We start from the raw sequence: 22,801 nt of genomic DNA on the forward strand, positions 1-22,801 counted from the left end.
AGTTAACTCATTCTCTAATCATCTTCTTCTTCCTCCTCCTCCCCTCCTCCTTCTCTTCTTCCTCCTCTTCTTTTTCTTCTTCTTGAGGTGTCATCACAATCCATTCGTCTCACAAGTCTCCTAAAGCTCTCTCTGAGGAAAGCTATGAGAAAAGGAAGGTGTGTGAGCCCCTCTGGGATTTAAAACAAGGACGGACATAGTTTCAGTGGTTGTAACTCGAAAATTATATTTTTTGAGCCAGGACTATACAGTGAAAGGTAGCCACAGAAGGCAGCTCTGTGGGAGAAGGTATCTGCCCAGGTTTAAGTGGGGACAATGTGCAAAACATAAAGGATGAGGAGATTTTTAACACAAATTATTTTTTAGTTCATGGGCTGTTTAAATTGATAGAAGTAATAGAATTCGAAGAATGCTAATTTTTGTGTTTGTTTGGAAAAAGACTTTTGTTTCTTCCAGTTGATGAGGGATTAATTGATTTTTTTTCAATTTCAAATAAATTTCTTTCATAAGAATATATATGTAGCTACTTTTCTGTTTTCTGAAGCATCCTGCTTTATATTAAAAATAAATACTCTTGGGGCTGGAGAGATGGCTCAGTGGTTAAGAGCACCCGACTGCTCTTCCAGACGTCCTGAGTTCAATTCCCAGCAACCACATGAGGGCTCATAACCATCTGTAAAGAGATCCGATGCCCTCTTCTGGTGTGTCTGAAGACAGCTACAGTGTACTAATATATAATAATTGAATAAATAAATCTTTAAAAAAATACTCTTGTAAGGTACCATGTCTATGAGATTAGCTTCTTTCTGCCCCTTGTCCATATGGAGGTCTATGTACCTTCTACCAAGCTCACTGAGTGCCTTATGGAGAGGCAGAGTAGTTCAGTCTCCAAGTACTGAATTAGTAAATTGTAATTTTATAATACTTTGAAATCTTAATATTTCATAATTTTGCCACATTTGGAATAATGATTTTATAATAGGTTCATATTTTTAAGTGAGTAAAAATTTAACACTTCATATGAAACTTGAGGGTGTAATTAAACTCAAGAGTAGGTGTGCCTTTTGCTGATAACCTGTTTTTCAGTGTATGTTTCTTGTGCATTCTCCCCTCCTTTTTTTTCCTCTAAATTAAGAAACCTAATTTTTAGGAGCTACAAAATTGGTGATTTTACAGAATGTTACTAGAGATGTAGAGGAAAGAGTTCTATTCAGACCAAATGGAGGTTGAGATATCTGTGAGGTATATAAATGAACATGTTGAGTTGTAACTTAAGACTTTAAAAATCTAGGCAACAGTTTGAGGTTGAAATATGTATATGAGGCAAGTTGGGTTTTGGATTGCATTAAAAGCATAGAAAAGAATGACATGTTCAATTAAACAAACAAATAACCCCTCCCCAACAAAACAAAACAAAAATATAGGAAGGGAAAGCAGAGAACTCATTAGTTTCCACTAAGCTGCTCCGTACTTGGGCGATCAAGCCAATTTGATAAAAGAACAGAACCCAAAACACCAATAAATAGAAACCATGAGACAGAGTGACAATAGCAGACACAGGTAGAGGTAATGAGCTAATGTCTAGTGTGATTAGTGAGACCAACAGAGATCTGGTGGTTCCAACTGGTGTGACTCAAAAACAGTATATATTTTTCAACATAAGCTAACGGAGATAATTCAATAGCTAGAAGAGTGATACAGGTCATGGCTGGACACAAGGAAGCACTGTTATTCATCATTGTTCAAAGGCATTATACATAGGAGAGAGTGATACAAATATTTTTTTCTCCAATGATTAAGGACAGGGCAATTAAATGCTTGCCTACTGAACAATTAAATGTTACTAGCAATCAGAACAATTGCTGACTGCAAAGAAAAGAGAGTGTATGGCTACAGATGCAGAGAAACTAGTAAATCTTGCAATGGAAAGTCATATATTTAAGTAATAATGATATTTTAAAATTAAATCAGTGAGGTTACCACTGTGATACAGGAAAAGCTGTTAGAGGTGTCAAGGTGGAAGAGAAAGTGAAAAGTAATATGCATGTAATGAGGAGTCCATTTTCTCTAGGGCAGTATTTGCTAATCAAAACAAGTTTAAGGCTAACTTTAACATGAAGCAAATCTGCAGAACAATCCTGTGTATTTGTACTCCCATCAAATAGCAGCTACCATAGAAAAGATCAAATTATAATGAAGTTCAGGGCTTTGAAGAAATAAATGTAATCAAAGGAGAAGTAGTGTATTTGTTGAGCATAATTATAAGTGGATTTGCTAAATTACTATGAGATCTAAACCAGGGTCTGAAGGACAGGAATCAGGGAAATAATGAATAATGGTGGTGAATTGACTCAAGGGTCAAGAGTCAGAAGAATATCAAAAGTCAGTGAAATTAAGTAAGCATGGTAGATAGAACTAGGTGAGAAAGTGAGAGGCAAAGTGATTTCCAGTGAGATCATTGATCATGAGTAACCATTGCCTCCCAACGTGATGCTTACAAATGTTAAATAACAACATTCACTTAAACCTGGAAGCTCCTGCCCTCCCTAATCTCATATACAGCATATCTACTATACTTCCAGGATTTTAAAACATAATTTACAAAATTATCAAGATCCTTCTCTGTATTCTCTCAGCCTTATTGTTGAGATATCCCAATTATATAATATCAAAGGTATTTAACTATGTTTTGGGACCATGACATAAGAGTAAAACATTTTTAATGATTAAATATTATGTAATCTCTTCTGATTAGCTTTTATGAATTGAGGTTAATACTACTCTAACTTTTTCTTTTATTGGATATTTTTATTTAAATTTCAAATGTTCTTCCCTTACCCAGTTTGCCTGACATAAGTCCCCTATCCCATCCCACTTCCCTTCTTCTATAAGGGTGTTCCCCTTTCCATCTACCCCCACATCCTGCCCCCTGACATTCCCCTACTCTGGGGCTACAACCTAGGAAGGACCAGGGGGTTCTCCTTCCATTGGTGCCCAAAAAGGCCATCCTCTGCTACATATGCAGCAGGAGCCAAGGGTCTGTCCATGTGTACACTTTGGGTAGTGGTTTAGTACCTGGGAGCTCTCGTTGGTTGGAATTCTTGTTCTTATGGGGTTACAGGCCCCTTCAGTTCTTTCAATTCTTTCTCTTAATTCCTGCAATGGGATTCAATAGTTTGCTGCTAGCATTCACCTCTGTATTTCACCTCTGTATTTGACATCATCTGGCTGTGTCTCTTAGGAGACATCTATATCCAGTTCCTGTCAGCATGCACTTCTTAGCTTCATCAAACTTATCTAGTTTTGATGGCTGTGTATATATGGGACACATGTGGGACAGGTTCTGAATGGCCATTCCTTCAGTCTCTGTTTCAACCTTTGCCTCCATATCCCCTCCTATGAATATTTTTGTTTCCCCTTTTAAGAAGGAATAAAGAATCTGCACTACGGTCATCCTTCTTCTTCTTGAGCTTCATGTGGTCTGTGGATTGTATCGGGTAATTCGAGCATTTGGACTAATATCCCTTATCAATGAGTGCATGCCATGTGTGTTTTTCTGTGATTGGGTTACCTCACTCAGGATGATATTTTCCAGTTCCATCCATTTGCCTATAAATTTCATGAAGTCATTGTTTTTGATAGCTGAGTAGTACTCCATTGTGTAGATGTACCACATTTTCTGCATCCATTCCTCTGTTGAAGGGCATCTGGGTTCATTCAGCTTCTGACTATTATATAAGGCTGCTATGAACATAGTGGAACATGTGTCTTTGCTGTATGTTGGAGTGTGTTATGGGTATATGCCCAGGAGAGGCATAACTGGGTCTTCAGTTAGTGCAATGTCCAGTTTTCGGGGGAAACTCCAGACTGATTTCCAGAGTGGTTGTACCAGTTTTCAATCCCACCAACAATGGTGGAGTGTTCCTCTATCTCCACATCCTCGACAGCATCTGTTGTCACCTGAGTTTTTTATCTTAGCCATTCTGACTAGTGGGGGATGGAATCTCAAGGTTGTTTTGATTTGCATTTCCCTGATGTCTAAGGATGTTGAACATTTCTTTAGGTACTTCTCAGCCATTCAATATTCCTCAGCTGAGAAGTCTTTGTTTAGCTCTGTTCCTCAGTTTTTTATAGGATTATTTGGCTCTCTGGAGCCTAACTTCTTGAGTTCTTTGTATAGTTTGGATATTAGTCATCTATCAGATTGGTAAAGAACTTTTCCCAATCTGTTGGCAGTACAATATATTGGGCAAAGAGTAAATATTTGTAGACATAAATTATTTGCTGTATAACAATATGCTAAAATCCTAAATACAGATAAAAATTTGCTAACACTAACATATCTTAAAATTTGAGCAAAATTAAGAGTGAGGTTTTACTTACATTAGTTACCATTTGGTTTTAACTCATCAAACATCTGCAAACTCATTTTAGTTTGTTACTTGGTGGGGTTTTTTACATGTGATTTATTTATTTATTTATCTATTCATTTAATACATTGCTGTCTGGAAATCAATTTGCCTTTCTCTTCTTTTAAAATGCTAATATATGTGTCTCTCAAGGATTAAACACTCAAACGCTTACATATTTACCTGTGGGTCCTTATCCATATGGCAAAGTTAAGTTTTCTGGGCATGAATATGATGGTTTGGTGGACTAGAATTCACAGTCAATAATTTGAGGACAAAATTACCATCCTCTCTGTTATAGAGTGATTTTCAGTGTAAATATGTGTGTAAAAGGTGGTAACATTTCTTTGAAATTCAATTAGATGAAAAAGTAACATTTTTCAAAAGGTCATGAAATAAGGCTAATTTTGCAGCTAGTCATGCCTTAGGTCAATTTGGAATATAAAAGACCAAGTTATTTTCACATTAAGAGATATGAAATCACCTTTGATATGGGCAGGAAATAAGTGTTTACTTACTTTGATTACAGGGCCTAGAAAATAGAGACAAATGCATTTTGTTTTGTTTTACAAGATACTTACTATTTTCCTCCAATATTTTCTACCATTTGCTTTGATAAGTAGTGCTGAAGGCATGTGTTTGAAACCTAGAAATTGAACTGAGACCTCAAAGCTCAGTTCACTTAAGTGTTTCACATCTGGAGCCATGTGTCTGCCAGAGCCAATGTCGAAGTAATTACAAATAGGATTCTCCCAGAAAGTAGATGATTTGGTGTGGCTATGGGGGCATGATACATAATGAAATCACATACCAATGGCACTAAACTGTGTTTCCACAGCATGAAAATGATATATGGCCACCAGCTGGAAAGGAACGAAAACGTTCAATAACCAAAAATCCCAAGATTGGAGGTTTACCTCTGATTCCTATTCAACATGAGAAAAATGCAACTCAGGCCCGTAAGAATATTGAGGTTGGTTTTCCTTATTGTTGTTTTCCTTATTGTTGCCTCTAGGACAGCGTCATATGGCTGGGGATATTAATTACATCACTGACTTCAGAAGTAGTTGCAATCACTCTGCAAAACTCAGTAATATCTGTACTCCATGAAGAGAATGGTGTCAGTACCCTCTGCCACTTGTTTTAATACCACTAACCACTTGGTTATGTATACCTGACACCACTTACAGTCTCTAAAGTTGCCAAGCAATTTAACATATTTATATAGAAACCCTGGTTGCAAAGCCAGTCTCAAGTCAATTTCATCAAACCACTTATAATATCCTTTGAGTGAATGTGGAACAAAAGATGCCCAGGTCCTGTCACAGACACACAGGTCTAGTGTCACAATCATAATCCAGACTTGGAAACCTGGAGTGTTTTAGAAATACCACAAAATAATCTTTGAATATCAATATGAATTATTTGACATTTTTTAGAAATGCCACTATTCTTTATCATCTTGTGGTATGGAAGAACATAAATAGTGTCAATCTTGATCTGAAAAAAGGTTTCTGGAGAAAGAACCTACTCTACTCCTTACTCTCCGAACTTACACTGGGAATGACCTTTGGCATAGTATAGTACCTTAACTGGATTTCTCAAAGACAGAACCAAATACAACAAAACAAAAAACAACCAATGTAAAAAGTGATAGAGATTATATAATTTTGGGTAAGATGTTGGAATCATTCTTTATAAATGTAAAATACTTTTTTATTCCCCTATCATACACATAAAATTTTTAAATTAATTCATTATTTTATTTATTTACATTTCAAATGTTGTCCCTCTTCTCATTGGTCTCCCCTCCATAAACCCTATCCCATGCTCCCTCCCCTTTTCCTCTAACAGGGCCCTGACTCACCTACCCACTCTCACCTCATCCCTCTATAACCCCTTACACTGGAGTAACAAACCTTCTCAGGACCAAGGGCCTCCCCTTCCATTGATGCCAGATAAGGCAATCCTCTCTTACATATGTAGCTGGAGTCATGGAGCCATCCATGTATAGTCTTTGGTTGGTGATTTAGTACTTCTGAAAAGCTAAATACAGTGTAGTGGGTACATCTTGTATATGTTTTTTTTTTTTAATGCCAGAGTATACTTGACTGATGGCCTATTCATCTTGCCTAATTGATATAATAAGAGAAAAACTAAGTTTCTAATAAACTATGATTGTAATACAGTTCATTTTGTACCTACAGATTTTGACAATAATGTACTCTGTAGGGTTTTGGGCTCCTGACAGTGTCCTGGGATAAACAGAGGAACAAGGAAAAAATAAAATTTTATAATAAAAGTACATTAACCAGTATCAGCTACAGATAAATAAATCTACAACTTCTTTTCTAATCATAAAAGCACAATTTTAAGCATCAACTTTAATATGCCTAAAATTTAAAGAAAGAAAGTTGACTGGATAATCAGAGAAGTATTATATGGAGGAAACCTGCTGTTTAAACATGTTGAGAGAAAAATAAACCAGGAAAACAACTTTAACAGATTTCTCAACAACACTTCTTCTCAGTTTCTTTACTATGATGATATAGAATGTGACCCTAAAATCAGGGGATGTAACTCTGAGACAAGAACACAAATCCAGACATCCAGTGATCCAAGGGTATCAATGGGACTTCCATTCCCACCTACTGGGAGAGGGAAAATGAGCCTTCTCCAGTGGAATTACATTGGGAAAATCAACCTCTCTGAGGCCATATCTCATGTTCAGAAGTAGTTGACCAGCAAATAAAGGATTCCACAGTTTTGTCTTTGTTTTTTTTGTTTTTTTTTTTTTTGGTTCATTTTGGGACTTCTGCTTTTGTTTTGTATGAGCTTTAATTTTTCAATATTTTAAAATAGGTAAAATATTTGCTGCTTTTTTGTTTTGTTTTGGGGTGATGTATTTCCTAGTTTGGGGGCATGTTGTTATATTGAGTTTTTGAATTTTTTTTTTTGAAAAAGAACTTAAAATTGCATGTTAAAGAGAAGGAAACTTATCTGGATAAACTCAGGTTGGGAGAATGTGATCAAAACATATTTAAGTTTAAAAAGTTATATAATTAAAAAATATAGTTATTAAAGGAAGTAAATAAATCTACTCCTGCAGGCTGCTTTAAGGTGAAGGAAAATCAGAGCCTCCATTATAGAAATACAATGAACTATAGGATAAAAATCATCAGCTCTTTGCTCAATGCATTTTCTAAGTATCAAGTATTATCAAGTATCTCAAATACCGTTTACCTGTTTTCCTGAACTCGTAGATGGCAAGAGCAGAACTTGAAAGACTGCGGCTGAGTGAAAGGCATGACGGAGACTTTACAGACTCCAGCTTAAAAGACAGAGCTTCCATCATAGGCTACTGCTTGGAGCACAAAGATGAGAAACTTCGAAATCGTGCCAGAAAACATCGCAGTTTCAACTGTCTGGAGGACACAGAGGCAGAGGTCCCGCCTGGCCTCCCAAAGGGTTATAAAGGTCTAAAGACAGTGAAGAAGACAGAGGACAGAAACAGCAAAGCCACATTAGAACCCAATAATAAGCTGCCATCGAAGGTCATTGAGGAACTTAGTGTGGTTCTCCAGAGGTCAAGATCCCATCCTAAAGAGTTACCAGATGAGCAAACGTTATAGAAAGAGATAAAATAGATCATCGCACAAGTTATTTTTTTTAACATTGTATACACTGTGTGCAAAACAAATCAAACTGTAATTCTTGAGTTTCTATATCTAGTATGAATTTGTCTGTATTTAAGGAATTTGTTTATCTATACTGAAGCACTGAAAGAGCATTTTAAAATATGTATATATGTGGTTACCTGTAAGATCAACTATATTTTGGTCTGGAAACTTGAAAAGTTCAACCGTATTAACTTTATAAAGTCTTTGAGTCACTCTAAGTGACCAGCTCTTTGAAAGTAGATGTGTTAAGTGGGTTAATTTATGATCAGAAATCTGTATTTTATTGTATAAAATGCTGTGTTTATGAATCCTATGAATTTGTATCATAATTTACACTTTGAGAGGCTTGTAAGTTAAGTTGTCATGTGGTTTTAGGTTAATATAGGGTCCATCTTAGGGAAAGAAAAGGGAAGGTAGTTCCAAAAGGGAAAGATACTGCAATGGCTGCTTAACAAACATTGGGAAGAAAGGCAAGAGAGTAAAAAACATTCCACTACCCATGGAGGTATCCTAAATCACTGAGGAACAAACCTTGTTAAGGAGAACCTCCTTGTTAAGAAAAGAATCCTCAGTGTCTTGAGTGTTTCCAACAAAAATATTGAGCTGGCCTATGTTGGTAATGGCAGTGACTGCTGTCATTTATGGTGTCAGTAGACAGGCCCCATGACACACTACACCAGAGCAACTGTCTTTGAGTGCCTGCTCAGAGGAACTTACCTTGCACTGAAGAGTGTGCATGGGCCCAGCACAGGTGTTGCTGTATGCAGACAGTTCTTTAGGGTTCCAAACTGTATTTTTGGTACGAATGAAATTCATCACCATGGGGTCGTTTGGCTTTTTTTTTTTCTTTGTTGCATTTTTTTTTGTTTCATTTCTTAATGTAACATAAAATGTTTTCTTCTGTGTTATCAGTGTCTACTGAAAGTGGGCAATCTGGCTACTTAAGCAACACATTTGCAGGCAGGCAGGTCACGTTCCAATTTAGCCTTTTCTCTCTACCTGTGGAAATGAAATAGCCCTGTGTTTTGGTTGCCACTTAATAATCGGGTATAGATTTGATAATGTTCCTTCTGACTACATTAGCTTTTAACAGTTTATGTCAAAGACAGCACTTTTCATAAATTCTTTCCAAGTCAAGTCAAGTTGGTTTGGCGACTCTTAGAACTGGAAGGTTTTTTGTTGTTGTTGTTGTTGTTGTTTTGTCCTCTTCTGTATTTTCTCTCCTATTTATGACATGTCTGGTCTATGAGCTCAAGCCTTTGTTTTACGTACTCACAGGAAAGCAGCATGCTATGAATTACTAGGTCCATCTCACTCAGATATGCTAACCACATGTATTTGTTGAAGATAGCAGAGTTAACTAGGCGTCAGTGGAATCTATTCCTTACATCCAAATAAACTGTAAAGGAAATAAAAAGTGAAACTACAGGGCAGTTGCCACTACGGAGGATCCTTCTTCAAAGACAGATCTTGTGTTGTTTGGGAAGCAAAGCTTAATTTTTAGTAAATTTGTTTCTAATATGTAATCATATTTATATTTTTATTCAATAAAGAGATATATGGAAATAATGTTACTGGCCTTGTTGGGTAAGTTTTAGGTGCTTTGGCCTTACCTTATTAGAATTTCTCCTGAGAGTTGACCTTAAAATCTATCACATCTGTTTCTCTTCTTTTCGTGAGCAATTGTCTCCACTTTTCAAATGTAACATAAGGGCTAATGATCACATCATATGTATTTTGAGTAACAATTAAAATAGTTTTACAAGTCCAGTAAAATATGCCCCTTGTGTGTCTTCTTTATTCTCAGAAATGTAAAGTTATTCCGATGAAATAAATCAAGTACTTTATTCGTTTTTTTCTGTTTTAAAAATCGAATGTGATACAATACTTCTGTCTTCCATCATTTTAAAAATACCTAAGAATAAATGTTATTTTATTTTAAAGTCTGAATATTTGCAGATATTTCCTGAAAGGACCGAGCACACTTGCTCTCATTTCTGTTCTTCTAAAGTCAGTTATCAGTCATAATCTGTAACTACTTAATGTCTAGACATCACCTGATGGTTCATCAAAATGTCACTGAGAACTCCAAGCAGTAGCAGAGAAGGCAAAGCTCTGACTTCCCTACAGATTGACTCCTGATTTACATTGCACATAAGACAAATTTTAATTCTAAAGTAGTCAAAAATTGCATATTGCAGAAGAGGATGCTTTGGAAATGGGGGTTGCTATTTAACATCTAATTAACATGTACAAAGATGAGTAACACTCTCGCTAGCTTACAACAGCTTATCAGAATTTCCACCAGGACATATCACTCAACAGAAGTGAGACTTAGGCTTAAAATGTGAACATTTTGTCATCATGTGCTGCTATATTTATCTCTAATTGGAATCCACACACTAATGAGTCCTGCAGATTACTAAAGTACATCTTTTTAAGACATAGTCATTTTGGTTTGGCAAATGCAAATTTTCAAAGTGTTTAAATAAAACTACGTTGTTCTCACCTCTACCATGGCTACATGGAGAAAGTCAAATTTCAATGACTCGTATCTTCTCCAAGTTAATATTTTTAAATTATTTTATTAAAATATGTTTAATAAGAAATAACTACTTTGCACACAATTTTTTGTGATTACTTTTGTATACTTGTAAAATAATATGTATACAGATTTATATTATGGGTCAAATATATGAGGCAGATAGGTAAATAACAGAATGAGGATCAATCAATGTTTAGTTATTTTCTAGTTCCCCTTTTATCTGTATATCTCCAGGTTTCAAACTGCTTCTAACATTTTTCCTTTTATGCTAAAATGCATGCTGATGAAACCAATTTCCTAGGAGTATTGGTTGAATTGTCATAACATCACACTGAGCCTTAACCTTCAAAATCTCAAAAAACTCATTTTGAGGTAAGTCCTTTCAAGAGATGTTTTAACAAGATAGCTGAGTGAACTCAGCTCTGGTCTAGAGAAGTATGCCAGTAGGCCATTAAGTCATGCAAAGAGATAGGGAGGATTCCTGCCCAGCCGAGGCCCATTTTTTTTTTTTTTTGATTTGTTTTGTTTTGTTTCGTTTTGTTTTGTCCTTTCCATTCCACCTATTCTTAGAGTTTTCCATATCAGACTTAAAAGAAAAATTAAGTGCCAGTCATTCAGTTCACAAGTGGCAGACTATCTGTATCCTTTCAAGGTAGCACAGGAATGGCGTAAGTTCTGAAGGTTCAAGCACTAGCTGAGAAAAAGGTAATGTAAGATTTATATGAAAGTGCTGTAAAGGAAGGATTCATATTTTATCTCTATGGCACCTGCTTAAAGAGATTAAATTCTTAAAAAGATGTATGTATATATTATGATATATAATATGTATACATGTATGCATGTTTATATGCATATATAACATTAAAAATACATAAAAGTGAGAATAGCAATAAGGTGGTAGGTAAAAAAAACCTAATGTATCACAAATCTCTTCAAGTATCAAAGAAATTCTTCAACACCTATGTTCTCCCTTTGAGACATATGTTTTTAATTTAAAAGTGGTTAAAGAACTATATTATATACATTCTATACAGATATGAATATCCAACAAAGTTGGTGTCCCCAAGCTAACATAATAAACTGCTCTTTGTAGTAGGAAGCTGTTTGAAATAAACAGTTTTTTTTTTTATGAGAAAGGTCATTCTTCCAGAGAGAGATAAATGAAGAAGCTCTTGAATCTCCAGTCCAATTACTGATAAGGTTTGTGATGTCAACCCCAAGATCACAATCATAGAGTAAGATGTCACCCTGAACAGGTCAAAGTGCTGAAAAGCCTTAACAAAATTTACAAATATATCACAACAAATTATGTACCTCCACACGCTTTCTACAATTGACTATCCTAATGAAAGAATTATTTGTATCCATGAACAGAATACTACAGGTCTTAACTGAAATAACCAGTATTCTTGAATAAATTTGAACCAATTCTGTTTTTTTAATTTTTTATTAGATATATTTCTTTATTTATATTTCAAATGTCATTTCCCTTTCCAGTTTCCTGTCCATAAACTTCCCATCCCCTCCTCTCCCCCTCCCCCATACGGGTAACCCCCCATCCATCCCCCTTTACTGCCCCCCCATATTCCCCTTTCTTAATGATTTTTTCCAGCTACTCTATTGCCCTATAAAAGGAATGAGCAGCCTTTAAAGAATTATTTCTTTTCTAATAAATGAACTTCTGGTCTCAAGGAAGATTATTCTGATTTTAAATTTTTCCTCTGAAGTTAAATTGTAGCGTTACAAGACAGAAGAATCTAAAAGACAATGAGCTAAATCACTCATTTTCCCAATATAAAATTAGATATCTAAATAATATTTTAGAACACAGAAGTTTAATGTTGAACATTATAAATTTTACAGATAGAGATGTGATGTTTCAAAATGTGTTAGTATATATCATACCTAATCATTAACATAGTGTGCATTTATAAACAAAGTATACACACCTACCATGACAATAAATTATCCCAGATTTTTAAATCATGACATATTATCAATACTAAATCTTTAGTGGAATTAGTAAGCTTCAGTCAGTGGTAGATGCATTACCCATGTCTAAAGAAAGCTTTTGTAACATTAAAAACACTTTAAAACCATTCAACCAATATTATTTGAACACTAGAACTGCTTAAATATGTTTTAGTAGAGTTGACTGTTAAAATGACAATTAAAACCAGGAGTTGCTACATATGTTAAAAGATAGCTGCAATCACTTAATTTCATTAAACAGCAATTGAAATTCTGTGAATACATATTTCTAATTTATACTGTACAGCAACTCCTGTAACAAACCATGTGGTAGAGGAGTGGTGCTTTTGTTAAAGGTTGCATGTATTCTTTTGGGTTTTGATGGCTTTTTGTCTCTTTGCCTTTCTGATTATTAATGAGTAAGTAGAAAGTTGGGAAAGTCTTATTTTCTTATACAGCTATCATTTTATCCTTCATTCCAGATCTGAAATCTTTCAAGTAAGATTAGTACTCATGTTCCAGCTTAATTTTGGAGGGTTTTTTCCTATAAATTGTACTTGTGAGTTCCAAAATTAATCAAAGGATAGAAATACCTATGCATCACTTAGGTGCACTTCAGTTGCCTTTTTACTTACTAATGTTAGTAAAAAAAATTATCCTGAAATAAAGCTGGAATATGGATAGTTGATAACTCATTGGGTATTGACTGTCAAGCAAACAACAAGGGTATGGAGTTGTATAATACATTCTTAGTGGCTGCATTTCTCAGTTCCTTCCTCCATTTAACATCAATAAAGCAACTTCAGTATGAACATTTTAATAGTTTTTTCTTTCGCACTTTCATAGAATATATCATATTATGATTATTCTCACAACCTCCTCTAAGTTCATATAAAACTGATTAAATTGTAAATTGAAAAAGAATGCCATAACAAAGAACTATGTTTCCAAGCAGTGCTATTCCTTGGAGAATCACTGGGTTCACACTAACAATAGAGACCACCAAGTAAAATATGCAAGTGAGGTACTAGATGACTCAAGAAAATACTTTCACAAGTCTCCCAACGTATCCCTATGTTTAACACCTAGATGATGTGAAACAAGAGCTGGCTGTTTGTACACAAAAATATTAATACTCTAGCTATTAAGAAACATTACAGAATTCCCAGGTAAATGAATAAAGCTAAAATAATCCATTCTGAGTGAGGTAACCCAGACTCAAAGGTTAGATATAAAGTAAGGCACTAGGGTGAGGAAAGGAGCTGCTTAGAAAGAGGAAATAGAATCATTTGGGTCCATGGAGTGGGTGAGGAACTTGAATGAGAGGATCAAAGGAGAAAGGAGAGGGATGACGGTTTCCGGGGATAGAGGAAGGGAAAGCTAAAACTTAAGACCATTAGAGGGGTCAAGTGTAAACATACTACAGAGGCATCTTTATATATCTACAAATGTGATTGAAAAATAAATGGAATCACCAAATAATGGGGCAGACATAGCTATAACTACACACCTCTTGGCACCAAATGAAACATTTACTGCCCAGAATGGGTTACATCTAATGGTGTTGTTAGTCAAAGGAGCTCCACGGAAACTTTGAAAGAACCCAGGCTGATCAAGGTTTTAGTTGCTTACTACAAACTGAGGGTTAAACCCTATATCAGATGAAAACAACTAAACAGCTCCTTAAAGACAGAGAAGTTGAGCTTGTGTCTTCATAGAGCCTTATAATCGCTACAGAGCAGGTTTATTGTACTAGGAGATATTCCACACGCTACCAGAAGAGAAAAACAATATTAATCCAGCAACAAATGTTTAATTTATTATGGTGAATAGCCTGAAAGATATACTCGTGAAATATATGCAACACTGCTCATCTATCCAAGAACCAGAGATTAAATAGGTCATATGCCCCGGGAAAACCAAATAACTACCATTCTGTTAAAGGAAGCTAGGAAATGATTCCAAATGACATTTTGCTATACTCATTGATCAGTGTCCTGCTTAGTCATGATCAGAGAAGTTTCTTCTTACAGTAGATGAGAACAAATGCAGAGACCCACAGCTGGACAGGGATCAGAGAATGACAGGTCTTGGAACACTCTCTCTAAAATGAGATGTCTTCATCAATATTCAACCACCTCCACCACTCTAGGTTTAGTCTGCGTTTTTGAAGGTTGATTGATTTTTTGTTTGTTTGTTTGCTTTTGTTTTGGTTTTTTTTTTTTTCGGAGCTGGGGACTGAACCCAGGGCCTTGCGCTTGCTAGGCAAGTGCTCTACCACTGAGCTAAATCCCCAACCCTCACTCTAGGTTTAGAGAACTCTTCAAAAGAGAAGGCAGAAGTTTTGGAATGAATCAATGGTGATGGAAGATATTAAAGAAGCAAGGTCTTATGGACACAGCAGAGCTGATGTGCATATGAACTCACAGAGACCATGGCAACATGCACAGGGTCTGCATAGGTTTATGTTTGATGGGGATCCCAGTGATGATGAGATGGGAGAAGTGGACACAAGTTCCCATACATAATCTAGGATCTATCTCCCACTGATAAATGCTAACAAAGAAAAAAATAATTTTTCCAAAGCAGTGTCACTGAATAAACAAACCATACTTAAAGGTAGGCTCCGTGTCCAGCAGTAAATGGCCAATAATATACTTAACGGTATTTTTGGAGTTCCTTAATTTCTTCTTCTTCTTCTTCTTCTTCTTCTTCTTCTTCTTCTTCTTCTTCTTCTTCTTCTTCTTCTTCTTCTTCTTCTTCTTCTTCTTCTTCTTCATCATCATCATCACCATCACCATCATGTTTCATAATGATTTAGCTGGACATTTTAGTTTGTTTTTAACTTACAACTCATTTGATTATATATAATGGCTTCCAAGTTTTTGTCTTTCTGGTATTATGTGTTTGAATGTGTCTATTTCTACATCTGTACATGATTCTTATGCTTTTTCTTTGGTTTCTCTTTTTTGGCTCATTTGTTTGTTTTGTTTAGGTTAGTTTTTATTTTGTTTCTATATTTATGCCTGCTTGTTTTATATTGAGAGAAAACAAGAAAAATTATAAATTTGGGTGGGTTGTGAAGATCTGAGACAAGTGGAGGAAAGGGGAAAACATACTCAGACTATAGTATATGAAGGAAAATTTGTCTATTTTCAATATAAAAGAAATATAAGGCTAGAGATGTGCATTGGTCTATAGAATGCTTGTCTAGCATGTGTAAAGGCCTGAGTCCAACTCTAGAACAAGAAACTCCAGGTGTGATGATTCATGACTATATTCCAACATTCACAAAGCAGAGGCAGATTAAGGTATTCTTCAGTTACACAATATGCTCAAAACCAACCTAGTGTGTTGAGATACACACGTTCTCTCTCTCTCTCTCTCTCTCTCTCCCTCCCTCCCTCCCTCCCTCCCTCCCTCCGTCCCTCCGTCCCTCCCTCCCTCCCAAGTGATATGCGTGTGTTTAATAAGATGATTTGAGTTTCCATAAGTTAGCCTGTGCTCTAATATGTTTGAAGATGAAAATATGGAAGCTAGATTTTTACAGTTGCAAATTCACTTCAGAGGTCATAATAATATATTGAGCACTACAGGTATGTAGGAATTATCAAAGCATATAATGCATTGGAAACAACAATTAATGGAACACATGGCATTCTGCTAGTATTAGGTCCTACACACATAGGAAATGTACATATCCATCTTCACTCTACTGTTCTTTCATTGGCTCTTTATTCTGAGTGACTCATCTTTTGTTGTGTCCTATATCTACTACATATCTGGTAACAAACTATTTCATAATTGGGTCTAAATTTGTAAATTATCAATCAATTCAAGATAATAAACTTAGTTATTATTTATGCAAATTATAAATACTTGCCAACATGCAGATGTGATTGGAAGTTTCATAATCCAGTGCCTAATTAAATAGACCACTTTTTTAATAATTTAAAATGTGAAAATATTTTAGCCAGTTATTTCCTTAGATCATCAGTTTTAGAGGCATTTGGCAGCATTGTGGTTGGAAACAATAAAAGAGCAATTCTTAGTGGGAATGGATTGTTTTGCCAGAATTCATGTCAATTTGCTACAACTATAGTCAACAAAGTAGAGGAAAGCTCTATTGAGAAAATACTCAGATGTGGCTGTAGGCAGACAAACCCTGTAGCACATATTTTTGAATGGAAATTGATGTGAAAGGGTCCAGCCCCTTATGCATGAGGACCACTGTGCTGGTGGTGTTGGATGACATAAGAAAGCAGGCTGAACAAACCATGGCCATTAAGATCATAAGCAAGATCCTCCATGGTCTTTTCTTCAGCTCCTCCTTACATATTTCTGACTAACTTCCACGATGGAATGTGACATGGAAGTGACAGAATACCTTTCCTTGATAAGTTGTTTATGGTTGTGATTTCATGACAACAGTAGACATCCAAATTAAGACAGAAATTGGCACTGGAAGAGGTCCATTGCTGTGATATAACACACCATGTGTTGTGATGATTGTAAATGTACTTTGGGCTAAAAAATCCATGGCATGCTCAGAGATCAGTAGGCTTTTCTGTGGGATCTTAGAAGATAATGCTCAGATCAGTTCAAACAATGTAGGCATGGCTTGTGAAGCTTCAGAAAGAAATTTGTGCTTTCTTCCTGCTGGTCCTGACTCTTACTGACAAGTTTTTCTATGATGCTGCTGAGGCATTATTCTCCACCTTTGAGATTCCGAGAAGACTAAAGACCAGCAGAGACAACCATCCTCTTGGAATGGACAACTACTCGATTCTTGCCCTTTCTGTCAAGAAACAGCTATTGTTAAACTAATTGGGCCTCAGTCTGGAAACCACTCTAATAAATCCATTTTTATGTATTGTATGTAGATGCATTCTACCAGTTATGATTCTCTAGAGACACCTGACTAGTAAAGATTGTAGTACAATATGCAGTATATTCCAAACTTTAAAAGTTCCATAGTCTTTAAAATTTAAACACCTCCAAACACTTCAATATGTTCAAGGTCTCTCTAAACTATCCAGTTTCATTTTCTTTTATTATTTACAGTTGCTACTATGATTCTATTTTACTTTTTAAAATTTTTTATTGGGGATTTTATTTATTTACGTTTCAAATGTTAACCCTCTTCCCAGTTTCCCTTTCACAAACTCCCATCCCACCTTCCTTCTCTGTGAGCGTGCTCTACAACCCACCTACCCACTCCCATCTCACAGCTCTAGCATTCCCGTCTGCTGGGCATTGAGCCTTCACAAGACCAAGGGCCTCCTCCCCCATTGATGCCAGATAAGGAGGCCATGCAATTTCTTAAGTATGGGCTCCTCCTATAAGATTAAAAAATAATCAGTACTTTATTGAGCCTAGATGAAAAACAACCAGGACATAGTTACAATCAAATTAAAGATAAACCAAAGTCTAACACTCAAGTGTTATTCAGTGTCTATCTCAGATCCGCCAAGAAGTATGGACAGCCATCCACAGAGAGAGTAGCTTATCTCTTGGTGTCAGGCCCGTTCTGTTCTACAGATGATCTTGGAGTTCATCACATGATACTGGAATCTCCAGAACTGCTAGGTTTCTGCTGCAACCTAGCTGAACCTTCACCAATAGCTTCTCCCTAGCCTCGTTTGTCCACCCTGAAACATGATGCCATGGTTCAGCCTTTCTTCATCACCTCATCAATCTTGTGTTTTCACTGTGGCTGAAGCTACACTTTTACAAGTGGCCTGTTCTATCTTCTCACAATGATACTCAGTGAGATAGAAATATAAGCAAAATAAACCCAATCCTCCCCAAGCAGCTTTTGGTAATAGTGTTTTATCTCAACAATAGAAACCCTACCTAAGACGAGGATTAACTGGAAGGATGACGACATTGCTCTCTAGAGTGGATGGTAGTATTCAATACTTTGATCAAATTTTATGTTGTGCAGGCAGGCATATATCATAATTACTAATATAAGCACAATCAAGATTTGTACATTTAATTTTATGTGAATTTTTTTTAAAAGAACTGCATTCTGGAGGGGAAGGGAGTTGGGGGTTATGAATTTGGAGGAGAGGAGCAAAGGAAACCTGCTGTTGGGATATAATGTAAATTAATTAAAATAAAAAAGAACTGCATTCTAAAATATTGGGCGCATTGTTAGGATATTTGTATCCCACCTTAACAGGGTAGAAACAAGGTGAATTATGGACAGAGAGACAGAATAGGACAGAGAGCGTGGTAGAGGTAACATAAGAAAATGACAGAAAGCTAAAATCTAGTTGGTAGAACCTTGCTGATTAACTAAACATTTCATTCAACTTCGCTGTATCTTGAATTGTTTGTAAAGTAAAAAATAGAAAGAAAGAAGGAAAGAAAGAAAGGAAGAAAGAGAGAGAGAGAAAGAAAGAAAAGAAAGAAAGAAAGAAAGAAAGAAAGAAAGAAAGAAAGAAAGAAAGAAAGAAAGGAAATAGAATGAAGAATTGGGACATAACTAATTTATTCTCTCTATGTCAACTGATGTATTCAGCACTAAATTACATTATGTAATTCAAAGATGCCTTTTCATATGTGCTCACAGTTCATAACATGGCAAGTTACTTCTTACATGTGTTTCATTTAGAATTCAATTAACTTTGATTTGTCCACTGCTGCAAATTGCATTAACAGTAACAACATTCAATACATTAGTGTTTGCTCTTTATGAATAAGTTAAATAACTTGCTACCTTCGTTTCTATTCTTTTGATGTCTTCTAATTAAAAGCTATTAATGTCTGTGGTTCCTGGCAATATCATTTCTATATTCATATTCAAATTACTGAAGTACTGATATGCATACCTTTCCTAATAAATGTCACATTTTATTGTTTGTCATTTCTTTTTAAGTATTTAATGACTGTGCTTGCATGTACGACATCTAACTTCCAATTTGTTTTAAAATTTCCTAAGTTTAACATATCCTGTTTTTAGTATTTTAATGTCAAGCACCAGGTAAAGGCCCCAAAACTGCTCAAATTCAAAAGAAATATCAGAATAAAATAAATACTATATGTATATATTTTATTTTTATAGGTATTTAACATAGATTTATAAAAACCTATTCAGGTGGATTTTAGTAATCTTATTTGACATCAACAATTGAATTTCCTGAAGAAAGAGTGGTAGTTTATAATAGTACAGAATTAATAATATACTATGTTATTTCATATTACACTGTATTATATTATAATAAATATATTCTTGGCTAATATTTAGAAATATTTTTGAATTTTAACCCTTAAAAATTAAAACTATTTGGCTTTGGTTTATGCTTCTAAATCCATACCTTTAGACCTAGATTCATAAATATCGATTTTAATTAACTCTCAAAGTACTTCATTTAAAATATGTTGAAAGATTAGACCAGACAAGAAAAAAAGGAAAAAAGAAAATGAAAGAAATGGAGAAAGAAGACAAAAAGAAAGATGGGTGGAGTGAAATCAAGCCTAAAGGTCTACACTAAGAGAATAAGCAGGTTACAACTAGAATATATGCCTGATCATAGAGGTCTAACATCCTGACTCTTGTTATCTCTTCAAAAGAGTGATGTTCTGAAATGATACTCTCAAAATGCTCACCTAACACCCAGCTCATGATGATGAAATGAAACTATACTCATTGCCCTTAATGACAAGTACATAATCATTAAATATATTGCATTGTTTGCTAATTAGTCCATAGTATCTCATGTTTCTTCATATTTAAATATAGTATTTATTTAGATTCTTAGATCATTAATAAGAACATATCTGTCCATATTTTAACTTTGTAAGATAGTTTCTCAAACTACCTCCAAGTTTGCTGGTCTAATGGGCTTTCTGAGCATATTGAGACACTGTGTGAAAAACAGGGATAGCCTGTGAAAACAGGAATAAATCAGGAATAATATTTATAAATGAAGTGTGAGAGGAAAAACATTTTCTGAGTCTTTTACATTTTTCATGTTAGAAACAAGAAATGGATCACAATAATGATGATTTCATTGGTATATAGAGATACAAACTTTCAGACATATCAACATAGTGGGGCTACATAGCTAGGGATCTAGTTAAATTGCCAAATCTGACTTGCACTACCAGCTTCTGGCAATCCATAAATATTGTGATCAAAGGGATTCACTGTAGGCAGTATATCTATAACTGCATACATTAATGGTGAGTGTGTTACAGGATTGAATACACACACCAACATAAGTAAGTGTCTACTGAATTGTATTGCAAAAGCATCCAACCATGAAAAACTGTTCTGTTTCATTGAAAGTATTCTCAATAAACATCTAAAAACAGAAAGAAGAAAAGAAATGATAATCAGATATCCTCAAGCATTTGAGAGGTCAGAGTGATCTTAAAGCAGTTAGAAATACCCAATCTTTTAAGTAAATGAGTGCAAGAGAGCAAAGTAAATTGGAATAGTCTTATTATTATGTTAAATCCCTCAAGGTTATGTCCAGTACATTAAACATATTATAATTGAACTACTGAGAAACAAATTAAAATTTTAATGACCCTTTCTCCCTTTGGTAGTAAATATAGTTCCCTATAACCAATACTACTAGAACACTAAATATCATAGACTAATCATCACTTAATGAGTTATTCTTAGGGCATTCAAATATACATAGTTAATATGCATCCAAGAGAGGCTTTTAAGTGTTCACTACATGTTACAAATGTAAGCACCATTATTTAGAATCACCCAAGATCTTGGTAATATTATTTGTAATTGATATGGGTAACATATGTGTTCTACATTTACACTGAGACATTTAGATGTTCTAGTTATTTTTTCCTGTGTACCCTAACCCACATCTCCAGTTTTATTTTTTTGGCCACTTATGTTATTGAATGATAATCAAAGTAAATAAAATGAAAATCTGACATATGAAAATCATGTTTTAACTTGGAAATATTCAAAACTAACAGGCTTAATTATATAACATTACCTTTTCTTTGTCCTAGAATAGTAACAGAACTATAAGATATGTATTTTACATTATGTATGTTTATACATATATTCTTCTTATCTTCCATCTCAGACAAAGGCTCTCTACTATAAAGTCTTTGAAATGTCTTTCTTCAGCAACATTTCATAAACTGAGAAGGTCTACCACTTCCTTAAAAATTCACTTTTCTCTACTGAATTTTATCTCCTGGAAGGACAACATGCCTCCTACATAGATTTTTCCTATTGAACTAACGAACTAATGAGTTTCAGGGTGTGATGTCCCTCCTCTGGTCTGGTCTGTTTTCATCTGTGCCTAGACTCTTACCCTTCTTAAAGATGATTCCTTTTATGATTTTGATTGTTTTCTTCATGGTCACAATTAGTCAAGTAACATCCTTGTCAAGGCTCTGAAGTTATCTAATCCAATGACCCCAGGCCTCCATTCATTATACAGTTGCTTAAGAAAAGGGGACAAATGGTCCTCATGAAACATGGAAAGGAAGCCGAAGGAAGAGTGTGGTAAGAATCCAGCTTGAAAACATGAGACAGATTTTTTTTTCAGGTTCAGGGTTCAGGTCTAGGACAACTTTCAAAAGTTCAAGTCAAACAAGGCACACAAGCAGTGGAGGAGGAAGTCTATGTAGATGACTTTTGTGTGAACTGCCCAAGTGAAAATGAAGTTTTAGGCAAGGACATGCCAATTCCATCAGCATCAACCCAATGTTTAAGATAGTACGTCGAGACAGGAGCATGTGTTTTTCAGGTGAATGTAACAGATATGCAGAATCTGTAGGCAATGTGTGGATTTACAGAAATTCCACAGGACAAAAACACTGTAGCAGGGATTTACTTATTCTTCTCACTACCATCAGTCTATTTATAAGTGTGTGACTCCTACACATGGCAGGTGCATGATGCTTCTAAGGGGAACAGCATATGTAGGTGAGCTGTTTGTAACAGTAAATGAAATCTTCAATTTCTTTTTCTTCCTTATTTCTCTGTTCTTGACAAATGTCTTGAATCACACCTTTACTTGATTTTTTTTCCTTTGCTTTATCTCTACTGAAAAAAGACAGAGTGATAATTATTTAAATAACATTACTATTTGTCAAAGGCATTTAGGCATAGTAATTTTCCTTTTTAATGAGGTAGGAGTGATATCAGGGAATTTTTACATTTAGTTGGCAAAAATGTTCCCAGAAAATTAAAATAA

The 22,801-nt window shown here is 35.1% G+C and overlaps 1 protein-coding gene across 6 annotated transcripts in view; it reads left to right on the forward strand.

The window, feature by feature from the left end:
- Arap2 (ArfGAP with RhoGAP domain, ankyrin repeat and PH domain 2) overlaps positions 1 to 10,039 on the forward strand; it is a 199,650-nt gene extending 189,611 nt beyond the window's left edge. For 5 of the 6 annotated variants that reach the window (XM_039091929.2, XM_039091927.2, XM_039091930.2 and 2 more), the window contains 2 exons: positions 5,248 to 5,382; positions 7,673 to 10,039. In XM_039091929.2, coding sequence (XP_038947857.1) covers positions 5,248 to 5,382; positions 7,673 to 8,041 — 504 coding nt within the window. In that variant the 3' untranslated portion in view covers positions 8,042 to 10,039. 6 annotated transcript variants of the gene reach the window in all.
- Positions 10,040 to 22,801: the final 12,762 nt, after the last annotated feature.

Source organism: Rattus norvegicus, chromosome 14, assembly GCF_036323735.1.
Source record: "Rattus norvegicus strain BN/NHsdMcwi chromosome 14, GRCr8, whole genome shotgun sequence".
NCBI classification, from domain to species: Eukaryota; Metazoa; Chordata; class Mammalia; order Rodentia; family Muridae; genus Rattus; species Rattus norvegicus.